General features: G+C 37.1%; 1 protein-coding gene across 2 annotated transcripts in view; it reads right to left on the reverse strand.

Annotated features, from left to right (window-relative positions):
• Positions 1-325: 325 nt before the first annotated feature.
• The window catches only part of LOC126298575 (unconventional myosin-Va-like), a 150,193-nt gene continuing 133,690 nt past the window's right edge, over positions 326-16,828 (reverse strand). The window contains exons 11-12 of one of the 2 annotated variants that reach the window (XM_049989945.1): positions 9,949-10,065; positions 326-616 (exon numbers count right to left, since the gene is read on the reverse strand). In XM_049989945.1, the coding sequence (XP_049845902.1) occupies positions 491-616; positions 9,949-10,065 (243 nt within the window). In that variant the 3' untranslated portion in view covers positions 326-490. The remainder of the gene's footprint in view (positions 617-9,948; positions 10,066-16,828) is intronic. The other variant, XM_049989946.1, reaches the window with a different exon arrangement.

The following is a 16,828-nucleotide window of genomic DNA, read 5'->3' on the forward strand; positions in this document are numbered from 1 at the left end:
AGGCAAATGACAGTTGTTTTACAAGTAAATAGATGAATGTTGCACAATGATATGTGTTTTTACATCTTCAAATATCATTTGTTGACAGTGAATTAGGAGCATAAACGAAGCAGTAGCATTTGTTATTCAGAACAAACACATGATGCATGACTTTTACATTCTACACTCATAACTTGCATGAATCTCTGCACCATAGAGCATTAAAACTTTATTACAGCAAAGAAATTTCTACTTGTAATACTTTAAGAAACCTGTCATTTTCATCCAAGTTCACATTAGAACAAAATACTAAGAATGAAGTGTATGTTAGAATAAAACAACAAACAAGGTGAAATTTTCGGGTTTTTAATCAATGTTTAATGTGAAATTTAGTAAGCCATTACAGTTTCAATGTTCTTTACAGCAGAAACCAACCACTTTGAAGGTAATCAATGCAAACCTCTTAGTAAGGTACATTTCTGTCTTCGCAATGAACACTACTCTCTCAATTTTAAACTTTCTTCAGCATAGGTAAATCCAGCTCCTCTGGTACTTCTATATATTCAAGCTTGATTTTTGATGGTTTAAAAGGCAATATTACTGGGAATGTGAATTTTGTGTCCATCAGCAGTGTAGCCTGTAAAAGCAACAAGGTTATGCAAATACTGATAAATACAATACACAACATGAAACAATGCACTTCCACAATAATCCCTCCCCCCCACATGCATACACACATTGCAGAAAATTTTGGAAATAATATTGAAAAACTATTTATATATGCTTGCTACTCCTCTTGGATTCCAACATTGTTGGCCACTGAAATTTATATTTCATGCAGTGGGTAATTCATCATCATCATCATTTAAGACTGATTATGCCTTTCAGCGCTCAGTCTGGAGCATAGCCACCTTATAAAATTCCTCCACGATCCCCTATTCAGTGCTAACATTGGTGCCTCTTCCAACGTTAAACCTATTACTTTAAAATCCTTCTTAACCGAATCCAGGTACCTTCTCCTTGGTCTGCCCCGACTCCTCCTACCCTCTACTGCTGAACCCATGAGTCTCTTGTGTAACTTTGCTTTTCCCATGTGTGTAACATGACCCCACCATCTAAGCCTGTTCGCCCTGACTGCTACATCTATAGAGTTCATTCCCAGTTTTTCTTTGATTTCCTAATTATGGACACCCTCCTGCCATTGTTCCCATCTACTAGTACCTGCAATCATCCTAGCTACTTTCATATCTGTAACCTCAACCTTGTTGATAAGGTAATCTGAATCCACCCAGCTTTCGCTCCCATACAACAAAATTGGTCAAAAGATTGAACGGTGCACAGATAACTTAGTCTTGGTACTGACTTCCTTCTTGCAGAAGAGAGTAGATCAGAACTGAGTGCTCACTGCATTAGATTTGCTACACCTTGCTTCCAGTTCTTTCACTATGTTGCCATCCTGTGAGAATATGCATCCTAAGTACTTGAAACCGTCCACCTGTTCTAACTTTGTTCCTCTTATTTGGCACTCAATCCGTTTATATCTCTTTTCCACTGACATTACTTTTGTTTTGGAGATGCTAATCTTCATACAATAGTCCTTACATTTCTGATCTAGCTCTGAAATATTACTTTGCAAACTTTCAATCGAATCTGCCATCACAACTAAGTCATCCGCATATGCAAGACTGATTATTTTGTGTTCACAGTCTATTGTTTTCAACATGTGATCCATAAATAATATGAACAACAGTGGCGACAGGTTGCAGCCTTGTCTTACCCCTGAATGGGTAATTTATTTAATAAAATCCTATCAAACAAAATAAGGTGAAAACATGCATCTCAACTATCATGTTCATCGGTTCATGAATGTCATCATTTTATGGTATTTAATGTCTAAATAGAATACGACTTTTATTACAGTCACAAAAGACAGAATATAACCTATGTTACTTGTATAACTGTGACTGTGGAGAAAAGGAGGCCCAGAAACAAAAAGGATGACACATATTTCAAAGAGCTCTCCCCTGAGGTCCTGAATAAACATACAAAATATCTGCATGTTTATAATACAAACCTATCATGAACACCACATAGGATTTCACAGGAAATATTTGTGTAATCTTCCAAAAATACTCCATGAACTACTCACTTTGTTGAATAGCCTCTGCACTTTTCTGCAGATCTGTTAAATCTCCTCACAAAATATCCAGATGAAGTCTATATTCTCCAGTTTTCATTGTCCAATAACTACATGTCAACTTTTGTAGCCCCTTCTTAACATATGGTAATCACATTTGTTTTCCCTGTATATTTTACATGTTTGATAAAACACTCAGTGGCTCAAACTCCTTGCAAACATGCATAGACACAATAATTTAGGAGTGTACCACTTCACAGATCACTTCTTTAACTTGTCAATAAAGTTTTAATTTCTCATGAAGTAACAGTGGAGTCAATCCTGATTAACATTTATGACTCATTTACACACATCCATGAAAAGGAAAATTAGGATTTAACATCATTAGACACAGAGCACTAACTCATATTGGAGGAGGCTGGGGAAGGAAACCAGCCATGCCCTTCAAAGGAACCCTTCCTGCATTCACCTCAAGTGATTTAGGAAAATTATGGGAAACTTTAATCTGGATAGGAATTTGAACCACCATCTCCCCCAAATGTGAGTCAGTGTCATCCCCCTCACTCATTTAAACATGTGCCCATTAAAGAAAAACTCCTGCTGGAACAGATTAGTAGGATTATTGCTTAAGAGAATATTCTTACGAAGAGTATGTAAATTGGTAAAACCATGTGTTTAAACTGAATCATGTCTGATTCCCTTTTGAGTAAGAGTCTAAATACATACATCTGCATTTTATTTTTTTGTTTTATTCATGTCAGAAGTACCAGGACACAAACTGTGCTGATTTAAAAATATACATATTTGTATACATGAGTAATTTAGAGGCATATAAACATAATAAAATGAACACATAGGAAAAAAGAGTAAGAAATCAGTATTTACATAATACACACAATAGTAAGAAATCAGTATTTACATAATATGCAGAGAAGTAAGAAATCAATTTTTACATAATAAACACATTTACACTGGTTGTGTCCAGTATTTGGCAACATTGACTGCATTGCTATAAGCCAAGGCCAGTTCCAGTCTTGTACAAGAGTATGGGCAGAGATGACACTTCAGCAGATGGCTTGTTTGTTCATCTCCACACTCACACAATATGTATCCGCCTTGTGCGATGCCCCATTTCTTCAATTTGTCCTTCGTTCCTGCAATGCCAGAGTGCAGTCTGTTCAAGGACTTCCATGTGCACCATCCTTCTTGGTGACCAGGTGGCAGAGTTTCTTCAATTACGTCTTGCTCTGGATTGATAGAATGTCCTTTTTCCACAGTTCAACCCTGGCTATACTTTGATCTCTGTCAATTGGAACAGAAGACTGTAGAAAGTTCTTTCTGGACTTCAGTCGAGGTGGTGGCAGCTGATGTTTGTGCAAGGGGTGGGCTGGGTTATTGCAGAGCTTTTGCCTCTCATTGCTGGCAGCTATCTCACATCTATTATTGGGTGGGGTTATACCTGCAAGTGTATACAGCTTCTGTGTTGGTGTTGTTGGCTTCAGACAGCCTGTGATCAGCCTGCAGGTTTCATTCAGGGCAGTGTCCACTTTTTTTGCATGTGCAGAATTGTACCACACTGCATTGCACCCACAGACATGGCTTCATCATTACCTTCATTCATCACTGGAATGTCTTACTACACATTTTTACACCCTAACAAGCTCTCCTGCCTGCCTAAATACATTGGGTATAGGGAAAGTCAACAAAATAATATTTAAATTGGTCCATTACTGCCCTGAGAGTTGTCTTTGTCTTGGGAATAGTGGTTGATTAAGCTTTACAAATATCACTGATTAGTCACCCAATGATAAAATATGTTTCAGAGGTATGACAAAAAACTTTTAAAAGAGAAAAGTCCTTGGTCCTTCCTAAAATTTCATTAAAAGTTATAGTCTCTAAGTGCTTGTGTTAAATGTGATCAATTATTGTGGTATTAACTGCTGAAAATAGTTTTGCACCACCTTCATTACGTGCACACTTTGTGGTTTTTTTTAACTAAAACCTATCTCTCAATACTCTTTTGACTATAAAAAATTATTACATACAGAGAGCCATCTAAGCACCCATGAAGAACAAAATGACAAATCCCTAAGTATTGTGAAGCATGAAGAAGGTAGACAATAGAATACATGGGTCAGTGACATTGATAAACGTAGGCTTTAATGGGTGATGATAGTCATAGAAGCATGTTGAGGTGGCCAGGTTCCTAAGCATTTCCAGGCATCCAATCCCATGGATTTATCAGGAGGAAAGAGCCACTCAGTTTTTGGTCTGGTTCCATGTACAAGACATTCATTGTATATAGCTGACATAGCATTTTCTGTACAGAGCAAAATCTTTGACAGTATGAAGAGAAATCTGACAACTGCTCTTAGAAATCTATCAGGGTACTATAAACAGAGGCAGAAAAAATTAAACTTTTCTAAGAGATAAGTCTGTGCATTTCATGTATGGAATACAGAGAATCATCATGAGGTACATATAAGATGGTCAGGAGCTTGATTACAGCATTTTTGTGCCCCAAAATATCCAGTAATAATGCTTGACAGAACTCTTACACGCTGAGGAACCAATGCATCTGACCACCAACTTAATAGTGTGTTGGCCCACCTTTGGAATGCAACACAGTACTAATTCTGTGTGGCACAGATTGAACAAGTCTTTGATAGATTTGTAGAGGTTTTTGGTTTCGGATATCTTTGCACAGTTTATGGAGTTCCTGTATATCATGTGCCAGCCATTTGTGGGTGTGGAGTTGGTGCCCAATAGAGTCCCAGGTATGTTCCGTTAGGTTCACATCAGGAGAATTTGGTGAAGCAGACATCAACATGAGTTCACTATAATACTACTCAAAAATCTGTAGCAAGAGTCTGGCTGTGTAATATGCACAGATAACCTGCTGGAAGATGACATCACTGACAGGAATAAATCAAGCATGAAGTGATGTAGGTTGTCTGCACTAATGCTCATGTAGACCACATCTGTCATAGTGCCTTCAGTTACTACCATAAATCCCATGGAAGCTCAGGTGAATGTCCCCCATGGTATAAACATTCTCTCAATGACCTGCATTGGTGGTGCAGTGCAAGTTTCAAGCAGCTGTACACTTGGATGACAGTGGATTCAAACATGACCCTGCAGTTAGTGTAACAAGACATGTGATTCATTCAACCAGGTGACTCATTTGCATTGATTAACAGTCTAAACTTGATGATCCTGTGATCACTGCAATCATAACTGACAATCTCATTGGGTGTATACAGGAACTCATGGGAGGTGTCTGCTGTGGAGACATATTTTCAACAATGTGCACTGAACAGTGTGCTCTGAAACACTTGTGCCTGCACAGCATTGTACAATGCCTTAGATTTGGCACAGATCACTGTCCATCCTGAGTTACAGAGGAGGCAAGCCTCCAATCTCAACATTCTGTGATGAGGTAAGACATCCTACATCTTGCACCTACTCATCCTTTCACCATACTTCACCATTTTTCACAGATAGTTGTAGCCAGTTGCCACAGTCAACCAGCTCACCCATTTCTAAGATGCTTGTTCAGATGCATTGGGCCAAATCAATTTGCTCATTATCAAAGTTGCTCATGCAACTAGATATTTCCCACTTGCCACCCATATCATCTGCAATGACTGCATTTTTCTGCTGTGGAAAATTCCTCTCGAGTCTGGTACAGATCACTGCATCCCAGAGAGACAGACAGTGCTCAGTGAAATATTTAGGGTGATTACCCAGCTGAAACAATTCCACCCTTTGTATACAAAGCAGTGGCTGGTGAGACAGTGTATGGACATATCTCTCTTCCCCAATGGCTGATGCCTATGAAGCTGTTCCTATGCCCATGTAAGGAGCTTACTGAGATTCATGAGAAGATGAGGTTCAAACTATGGAAGCAGAGCTCTGCTGACAGATGACAGCAATTGAGCAACTACTCCATGGACACAGTTAAAGATAGTTGGCATGAAAACTGTTAAACATATTATGATCTGGAGTGTGAAGATGCAAGGATAGTATGAAGAAATGGGACTTTAACATTGATGACATGTACTGAAAATGTGTGCAAGAGTGAACTACAAGCTACATGCTTTAGAGCCTTCTGTAGCCACCATCCTGCATGGATGGTGATATTAATGCCATTCTGAGTGCCATGAAGGTTGTGAAGTTCTGGGCATGTGTAATATAAAGATACAACTCCACCATAAATGTTTTTTTTTCCCTGCCTAATTTATCTATTTCTTGATTTGACTGTCAGCTTCTGTATTTGCCCATTTCTGACACAAGAACAAACACATAAATCAATCATGTACCAACGTAGAACAGTACAGTATCAGGACAGTATTCTCTACATCTATTGTCCAGCCTATAGTCATCATTTTTGCAATGGGTTCATCTTTCAAGGCAGTAACACATAAGCACCTCATGAAAACCTTCCTGTAAGAGGTATGAATCAACACAATTAGAAACACCATAGAATTTGCTGATGCAAAGCCTATTCAGTTCAAAGAGTAGGACAACCTTAAACATACAGTGTTCAGTGTTACTGGCAGCAGTTTTTGATTTCACAGATGTTTACTTTGAAAGGGAAAGATTTATTTTGCAAATTATATTGTTATTATTTCATGATAAACATCTTTTCCTTCCAGAAGATTTATTCATCCATTCCCCACTCCTCTTGAATCCTTACTCTTACACATGCACAGACATGGAAGTGGTGCAAAACTTTCTTTTGTCTGTTTGTAATGTCAAAATAGCACTGCTATTTACAAGCTTGAGAATGGCTGTGACGTGGGGCCTGAGTGGGGTACAGTCCAATGGGCTGTGCCCCAGGGATCAGTGTTGGGGTCACTCCTGTTCCTTATCTATGTAAATGATATGCCCTCTGGTATTGTGGGTAATTATAAAATATTTCTGTTCGCTAATGACAGTAGCTTGGTAGTAAAGGATGTTGTGTGCAACATTGGCTCTGTTTCAAATAGTGCAGTTCATGACATAAGTTCATGCCTTGTAGAAAATAAACTAAAGCTAAATCACAGTAAAACTCAGTTTTCACAGTTTCTAACACATAATTCAGCAAAACCATACATTTCAATTTCACAGAATGGGCATATGATTAGTGAAATTGAGCAGTTCAAATTTTTAGGTGTTTAGATATATAGTAAACTGTCGTGAAAAACCCACATTCAGGATCTTGTTCAAAGACTTAATGCTGCCATTTTTACTATTTGAACAGTATTTGAAGTAAGTGATCATTCAACATGAAAATTAATCTACTTTGCTTATGCAATATGGTATTATATTTTGGGGTAGCTCTTCCCATTCTAAAAGGATATTTTTGACTCATAAATGGGCAGTTTGGGCAATAAGTGGTGTAGGTTCGTGAACCTCTTGTCAACCCCTGCTCACTAGTCTGGGTACTTTGATATTGTCCTCTCAATATATATATTCTTTACTGTCATTTATTGTTAACAATATCAGCTTATTCCCAAGAATTAGCAGCTTTCACTCAGTTAATAATCAGCAAAAATCAAATCTGCATTTGGATCACACCTCCTTATCTCTTGTGCAGAACAGTATGCAGTATACTGCTGTATCCATTTCCAATAAGTTACCACAAGAACTAAAAAATCTTAGCAGTAATCCATGCACTTTCAAATCAAAGCTGAAGAGTTTCCTCATGGGTCACTCACTACTCCTATTCTGTTGAGGGTTTCCTTGAAAATTTAAGCTGATTCTTATGTTATATTTTTGATTGCATTTACATAAACTTACAGCTTAACTTTTTTGTGTTCATAAACATTTTATTTTATCTGTTTTTACTTTTATGTTGTAACTTCATGTACTGACTTGTTCCATGATCTTGGAGATTTGCTCCTCAATTTGGTCCTATGCAACTAGATGTGTAAATAAAAAAAATACTGAAATATGTTAGAGACAGTCTCATTTCTTCTAGATATTTAATGTGTTATTGACTGTCAAACTTCATTAGGTATAAAATTAAAAGGGACAGAATATGCACATTACATAATTGTGTTTACTTTAAAAAGACTTCATAACAAAAATGACCTTTGATAAAAATTTTCATTTTAGGAGAGTGAAACAACATTCTGAATAGTTGTATAACATCTTACTAGTAATTATATTCTTCATATGGCTCCTTGGGAATGTCTAAATCATTTTTATGACATTGTAATAATTTAGCTTCTAGTATAGCTGATAAGATTTTTTTTTTTTTTTTTTCAAATTAAGTTCTGAATGTCATAGGCTGTTTTTGTCAGAAAATGTAGCTGAGAGTATGAAGGAATGTCTCAACAGGTGCATTAATTTACTTTATAAACCTAATAATATACTGATTTTTTACAGAATAAAAAAATTAAGTTACATTAAAGATGCATAAAATTGGTCAAATAAATGTTCACTGGTCCTTTTCACTTCTGTTGTCATATGCAAGTTCAGCCAACTGTTTCCCTCTCCACAGGCAATCAGTGTTTAGAAAAAGTTTTGGCTGTTTCTCATCAAATGAGGAAGATGGGCCTTGACATTTTGATCTTTCAGCATCTTAATCTTCAGTTCATTGTTGTAAATTTGATTGAAAGTTAACTCATGTAGAAACTTACATTGTTCTGAAGAGCAGCCGTATAATTGTATGCCAAGGTCCTGTATAACTGTCCTGCACAAAAATGTAGCTAGTGCAGATTCAGTTTCTTATATGAAATTAAGGAGAAATGTTGATCTTTGGGCAAAAAAGAATCCCCTCTCATGGAAAAGATGCAAGTTATTTGGTGGAACATTTCCAGGCTGCGCACTAGCATGTACAGAAAATATTTCATGACAAAATTTTTATTCTGACCAGCCCTTCACTCTGAAATGAAAACTAAATCTCTCTCCAGGTGTCACCTGTTTTTTTAAATAACAAAACAATAAAGAGGTCACTTTGTTAAGCCATTTTTGTGGGAACGCTTTTCCTGTCATAAATCATGTTTTCCTCATCCATCAGCTTCTTCTTCTTTACTACATTCTCCTTTCTTTCTTGACATTTCTGCTTTTTAGGCCGCTAAACACTGTCTCTGAAATTCATTACGGAACCACAAACAATGAACCATCACTTGCCAAAGAGTAGATTGAAATAATCCAACAAGTGCTATGAAGGCGATAGTATACATTGAGGTGGCACTTTTGTCTGCTTTCACACAAAAATAGCTCTTATCAAATGATAAAGACTGTTTTTGTCGGAAATTATATTTTGACAAACGCTGTTTTTCTGAAACCATCACATATTTATGCTGCAGTAAGTTAGGACAAGGATTGTTTCTGTCATATCTGATTGGAACAAATCATGAATCTTGGGGATGATTACAAGACTGTGCTGAACTCCCAAAAATAAAAAAAAGGAAGTGTTGTTTTTGTTATGAAGTCTTCAGTCATGTAACAAAAATAATTTGCACCTGTGTAACTAATACTAGGAGAATTAATTTAATATGTTATCACTGAACCATCTTGCCGATCAGTCATCTCACACACAAAATCCTAGATACTGAGTAATGATATAAGCCAGAGATAAATCTGTATAAGGCATTACACTTATAGATTTGAGTAAGTTTGTCAGATAATGGTACATACTGTCAACGAGCTGTTCAGGACTGTCAAGTTTTTGTTAAACTGCAAAACCATCGTATTGATGAAAAGAACTAAAATTAAGAATTTTCATTGTGATACATCACTGGCAGTGTACAAAATGCAACACAGTTTATGGACTTTTAACAATGCATTTAAAATGTTCAATAGTTACGAAATATTATGAGAATCACAGTTTTTCATACCTGTTCCTGAGGTTTATTTCTTTCCTGAAGCTTGGCCTGTATCTTGTGAATAAAACTGACAGGAACACATTCTTCAAATTCATCTATGGTTGTAAATAGATTAAGTATTTTGATTATCTGAAAAATGTGTAATAGAATCCTAGAAAATATAATAAGCTAGTAACTATGGAATAACTATTCAATCAGCTATTAAGTGTACTACTACAGTATATTTGCAAGGATTACATAAGACTTATGTACTAACATGGAGGTCAACTTTCTCCTCTCTTCAGTATTTGATAAAGTAGAGACTGACTGGAACACATGCCATCACATAATGTCTCCTAAAGGTGGCAAAAAAGATTAATGTGAAGTAGCAGAAATGAGATGAATGGTAAACTTAATATCAAATTTGGGGACCATGTAGTAGATAAAGTGAAAGAATTATGCACTCTTGGGAGCAAAATAATGCATGGTGAAGAAAGCTATAAGAAGCAGACTACCACAAATGGAGCGTTACTCAACTTAAATAAGCCCACTATTGTCAAACATAGTCCTTAATTTGATGGAAGACTTTCTGAGAATGTTTGTCTGGAGTACTGCACCATATATCATTGAACCAGTGACTTTTAGAAAGCCAGGACAGGAGAGAATCAAAGTGACTGAGATGGGCTGTTACAGAAAGACAGTGAAAATTAGCACACTGATAAAAGTGATAAGCAATAAGGTAAGAAATTAGAAGTCTTCTGCAGAAACAGTGGGGAAAGGAATTTGTGGGAATCACTGATTCAAAGAAGGGACAGGAAGATAGGTCATGTATTTAGACGTCATGGAGTAGCTTCTGTGGTACTAGAGTAACTTCTAGGGTACTGTAGGGAAGAGAGGTTGGAATATATCCAAGATGTAATTTAAGATGTTTGGGTTAAGCTGAAGAGGAGAGGTAATCATCATGCAGGGCCAGTTTGAGCCTAAGCAAAGAAGCTGCCACTTGGGACACCAAACTGAGAGGGCCAAAACCTAAACCAGATGACAAGCTGGGGATTAGAGACTCCATTCTCCCACATACTAGGTCTGTCTGTTAAAAACAGTGCAACCCTTTTCAGTTTATCCCTAGTTTACAATAGAGTTTAATTTAAGAAGCAGTTGTAAGATTCGCATACAGGACACATCACAAATAGTAGCTGAGACGGGTTCCAGAGGCACCCAAATGCAAGATTTGTATAAAGTCCATATCAAAGTTAGTAGAGAAAACTGATGTGGGTGAAACTATGTGAGGGAAACAGGGTAGAAGGGTGTGTTGGGGGAGATGATGAAAGGGGGGGGGTGGTATAATAAGTTGCTTGTGTGGAGAAATGTTCTCAAATTGGCCCTGCCATCATGGGCTACATCAAACCCTTCAAAAGACTGATTAAGGGTGCGAAACAGAAGAAGGGAAAAAATGAATAATGGACTCACTGGTAAACTCACTTATTAAAACTACAGCAGTAATACAAAATGAGTAGTTGCCATATGATGCTGCAGTGTATAAAATTAACATTTAGTAACTACTTCTAGCTCAGGCTGTACTGACAAAGCCTCAAGGGATGGGAATGATCAGTCCAAAATAGAGTCTGTGTACTACTACTACTTCTGTTATTAGCAGTAATAGTAGTAGTAGTGGTGGTGGTAGTAGTAATAGTAGCAGTAGTAGCAGTAGTAAAAGTATTTGTTGTTAGTGTGGTATTCATGCATGTGTCACTTTTACCAGAATATGAGACAAGTCATAGTATTACAGTTTAAGAACAAAAAACATTATTAATATTAAACATGAATTTACATAATTCTAGATATAGTTTGACAAGGATGGGACTAGTAGTTTACCAGGGCCTTTAGTTGGAACTGTTCCAGTATTTGAATAAAGAAATGTAGGGAAACCACACCTAAATCAGGACACCCAGATGGGGATTAGAGTCTTCATCATCCCACATACAAGCACAGTCTGTTAAAAGTAGTGCAACACTGTTTGGCATATCCCTTGTTCACAGCACTGTTTTTTTTATGAAATAACTTCTTTGGAAGCATGTACAATGTAAAAATCTAAGGCTATGAAGTTCATTAATTTCTCAATACTAGTCCTTGGACACACTACATATGCTGTCGGCTAACATCAAGACTATGACAACTATGTCTGGTTTCCATTCTGTGTACACCAACTACCCATTTGCTTACCTGAAAAACTGAGTCAATATTCCTCTATAATGAGTGAAATTCTGAGCTCTCAAAGAGATGTTAGTATCATTCAATGGAAAGCTTTGTTATAACATTTCACAGGAAATTAATTACACAGTATAGAGAAAAAACATGTTATGAAGTGATAGATATGTTTTATTATTAACTATCTGAGAAACTGGGTGTTGCCTGAGTATTTATTTATAGCTGTTCCCAAGGTTTCATATGTGTGGGATTTGTTTTTGACTTATAAATCTCCTTTGTATACAATATATGAAGTAACATGATTGGGATTATGAAGAAAGAACTTGTTTGCTTCACTAACATGGGAGAGAGCCACATACATCTGCCCATGTGGAAAACAACTGATACTACCATCTTGATACCACTTGGTCCTCAGTCTTTTAGCCAGTCTATTATATTGAGAAAAATGCAACCATTTTCTAGGCATTTTTATTTGTAAACAATATGCACTAGTGACAAATCTGTAATCATTATTTTGCCCTTGCAGAACAGACTCTAATGTAGCTTTAATACTGTGAATAAATGGATTCACTTGATGCAGCATGTTCTGAAGCACAACAACCAGATCATTGTTAAGATGTGGAAAGTTATGGTTCCTAATATTTGCCTGTTCTTCATATTAGAAACAAAAAAACTTGGGCTCAGTTTCAGGTAGTATCAGTACAACACCAATGAATGGTCCTTCCATTATTTGTTACATGATGAAAGATGTCATTTGAAATGCATTATTGTATACACAGATGTTATTGCAAAAGTGTTTTGCCTATGGATGTTCACTATTCTGCAGTAATTTAAGGTTTCAGGGGATTCTGAAAAACTTAAATATGCACTTTTCCACTTGTTCAACACATTCTAGCTATTTCTTTTTGTCATTTCAGGGCCTTACAAAACATGCAGTTTATGACCATTCCATCAACTCAAGAAAATATGGCATAATCAGTCATACAATTTCATGTAAAAAAACTGTTTATGCAGTGTGAGGAGCACATAAGTAATGACTGAGAATGTCACAATACTGCTAGGACTAATATTGCTAGAGCCTTAGAAAGTGATGACTTACACCAGCAGCATTTAGAATTAGGTAGGTAGAGTTATGAACACATGCATCAGAATCATGAGAATTTTAAAGTGGGTGAAAGTGAGAGAATAGATTGAATACAGCAGGCTGAGAGAGAAGAACAGCACCCATCTTGTCTAGGTGCTGATCAGATTTGGCACTCACTAAATAGAATGTCAGTTTCATCTGAACATTCAGAACAAGCTCAAGAAATAGTTGTGGCATATGCTGAACTTCCTTGGGTTGATAAAGCATGATGCTTTTAATCAGAGATATGTTGCACTTTATTTTTGGAAGGAGTTTCCAAAGATCAAGCTAAAGCCTGAGCTGCAGTAGGCCTCACTTCAAGATATTAATAGGATTCTTGAGACTACATGGTCCTCAGCCTTTTAGCCATTCTAGTGTATTGAGAAGAAAGACTTGACTGTTTTCTAGCCATTTTTATTCATAAGAGAAAGAAATTAAAATGTAATAAGCAAGCAGCCAAATCACAAAGCAAACTCAACAAATCCATTTTTCCTAGGCAAGAAGTCAAATATAAATAAAACCTATTGAAAGAAGCAACACAATTTTGTTTAGTTTTTAATACAAAGAGCAAAATAAGTAAAACCATGTATTCAAGCCAAGTAAATTCAGTATTAGCATGTATTCATAAAGATAAGAATGTGGCACTTAATTCTGTCATTGACATACACTTCAGAACATACTTCTGTCAATGAGGTAAAAAACAGCGCCATCTATTGGTTCTTTGGTGTACTAAAAAATTAACAGCACAATGCACATCTACATCTGTACTCTGGAAACCAGTGTGAAGGACATGGCAGAGGATATGTCACATTGTAACAATTAAAATTAGGGTCTCTTCCTGTTCCATTCATGTATGGAGCATAGGAAGAATGACTGTTTGAATGCTTCTGCGCATTATTCTAATCTTGTCCTCATTTTCTTTATGTGAATGATATGTAGGGGGTTCTAGTATATTCATGGGGTGCTTCAGTGTCTCTGTAACAATTTTCCATGGTTGAAAGAAACCTAAGACTATTTGTGCTGCCCTTCTTTGTGTATGTTCAGTATCCCCTATTAGTCCTATTTGGTAAGGGTCTAAGGGTTCCACACACTCGAGAAATATTATGGAATGGGTTGCATGAGTGATTTTCAAGCAATCTCCTTTGTAAACTGATTGCATTTCTCTAGAATTCTGTGAATCTAAAGCTTTAAGTATGTCATGTGAGAAAAGTGTGAGTTCAGTTTCACATGAGCTAGGTTTTTGAAATTGATGCTGGTTGTCATGGAGAAGGTCATTCTGTTTGAGAGACTCCATTATGTTTGAGCTCAGAATATGTTCTAAAAGTCTACAACAAATCAATATCCAGGATACTGGATGGTAGGTAGTTTTGTGAATCACTTCTACTAATCTTCTTGTAGATGGTTATGACCTGTGCTTTCTTCCAACTACTGGATACAGTTTTCTGTTCAAGAGATCTATGATAGATTATGGTTAGAAGAGGGTGGTGGTGGTGGTTAGTGTTTAACGTCCCGTCGACAACGAGGTCATTAGAGATGGAGCGCAAGCTCGGGTTCAGGAAGGATTGGGAAGGAAATCGGACGTGCCCTTTCAAAGGGACCATCCCGGCATTTGCCTGGAACGATTTAGGGAAATCACAGAAAACCTAAATCAGGATGGCCGGAGATGGGATTGAACGGTCGCCCTCCCGAATGCGAGTTAGAAGAGGGGTTAACTCAGTTGCAAACTCAGTACAGAATCTGATAGGGCCCTAGAGTCTTGTTCAATTTTAACAATTTCAGCTGTTTCTCAACACCACTGACATTAATACTGATTTCACTCATCTTTTAAGTGGTATGAGGATGAAATTGAGGCAATTCTCCTGTTTTTTTTTAATGAACATTTGGAAACAGAGTTAATCATTTTAGTTTTTGCTTCTCTCCTTCAGTTTCAGTTCCCATCTCATTTGCTAGGGTCTGGTGCCACTAACAGCTTTTAGATATGACCAGAATTCCATTGGTTGACAATATTCTGCTATAGTAGTCATTGGAAGCTACACACATTGCTCTCCTGATAGCCAAATGCATTTCATTAAGCATAGTCTTATGCTTTGTTTTACACCTATTATGCAGTACTCACTGTTTCCTTAGAAATTTCTTTACAATGACTGTCTACCATAGAGGGTCCCTCCCATTATGGACTGTTCTACTGGGTACATAGCTATCCAGTGCATGGTCAACTATTCTTTTCAACTTGAGCCATAGTTCTTCTACCTGTTCCTGCCCTGTGGTGAAAGTTTCAAGTTCCTTATTGAGATATGACACTGCTGATTTTTCATCTAGTTTACTGAACATATATCTTTTTACTTGTTTTAGTTGTCCTTTGTACTTTACAATCAATGCCGGCACAACAGAATCATGGTCACTGATACCAATTTCGATGTGGACATCCTCCAAGAGGTCAGGTCTATTTTTTGCCATTACACACAATATATTTCCATCATAAGTGGGGTACATAACTATCAGTTTGAGAGAGTTTCCAGAGAAGGCTTTTAGTAATGTTTCACAGGATATCTTGTTATTACCATCACTGACAAAACTGTAATTTTTGCACATCATTGTTGGATGATTAAAGTCTCCACCAATGATTATAGTATGATTGGGAAACTTAGATAAAAACCAACCAAGGTTTTCTCTAAAGTTTTTGGTTACATCGTGAGATGAGCCTGGTGGATGACAGAAGGATGCAATCACCATTTTACACCCACTTCTGATACTGAATCTTGCCCACACAGTCTCACACACAGCTTCAGTTCCTACGTCATTGGATTTGAGTTCCTTGCTTACTTCAACAAATACGCCATCTCAATTTCTCATTAACCTATCCTTTCAATATAGAATTAAAATTTCCCCAAAAATCTCACTGCTATAAATTCCAGGTTTCAACCAGCTTTGTGTACCTAGTATTATGAGTTTCACTGCTCTTCAGGAGCATTTTGCGCTATGGTACTTTGTTGCAAATGTTTTGGCAGTCAATACTCTCATGTGTGGGAGGCATTTGTTTTGGTCTTAAAGTGGTACTTCTGGGTTTCCAAGAGTCATTGTTATCTGGATTGGATGGAAAATCACCTAATCTAAAAAAAAAATCTTGTGTGCACCCCACAAACAGTTAGCTAATTGGGAAGCAGCTTGCGATGTGTAGTGTGCACTTGATCCATTTAGAGGGACCCTACAGATTTCAACCTTATGGTGCAAGTCTAGGAAGTTGCAGCCTAGCTTGTCACAGAACCTTCAAAGTATTTGGTTCAGTCCTTTCTGTCAATTCATGACCAAGGGTCATGATCAGTTCTGGGGACAATGCTGCAACTAGTGAGTTTCATTGAAACTTTGTGCACACGGCTGCTCTTCTCAACCTTCTCTGCCAGTTGCTAAAATGATCCAAGTATGACGTCAGAGCTCAGACGTGAGTCATCATTTGTTCCAACATGCACCACAATCTGTAGTTGGTTGCACCCAGTTCCCTCAATGGTTGTTGGAATAGCCTCTTGAACATGTCAAATGCAGCCCTCTGACATACAAACTGAGTGTCCATGGTGTCCTGTCCTGTCT

This window comes from Schistocerca gregaria, chromosome X (genome assembly GCF_023897955.1).
Source record: "Schistocerca gregaria isolate iqSchGreg1 chromosome X, iqSchGreg1.2, whole genome shotgun sequence".
Taxonomy (NCBI): domain Eukaryota; kingdom Metazoa; phylum Arthropoda; class Insecta; order Orthoptera; family Acrididae; genus Schistocerca; species Schistocerca gregaria.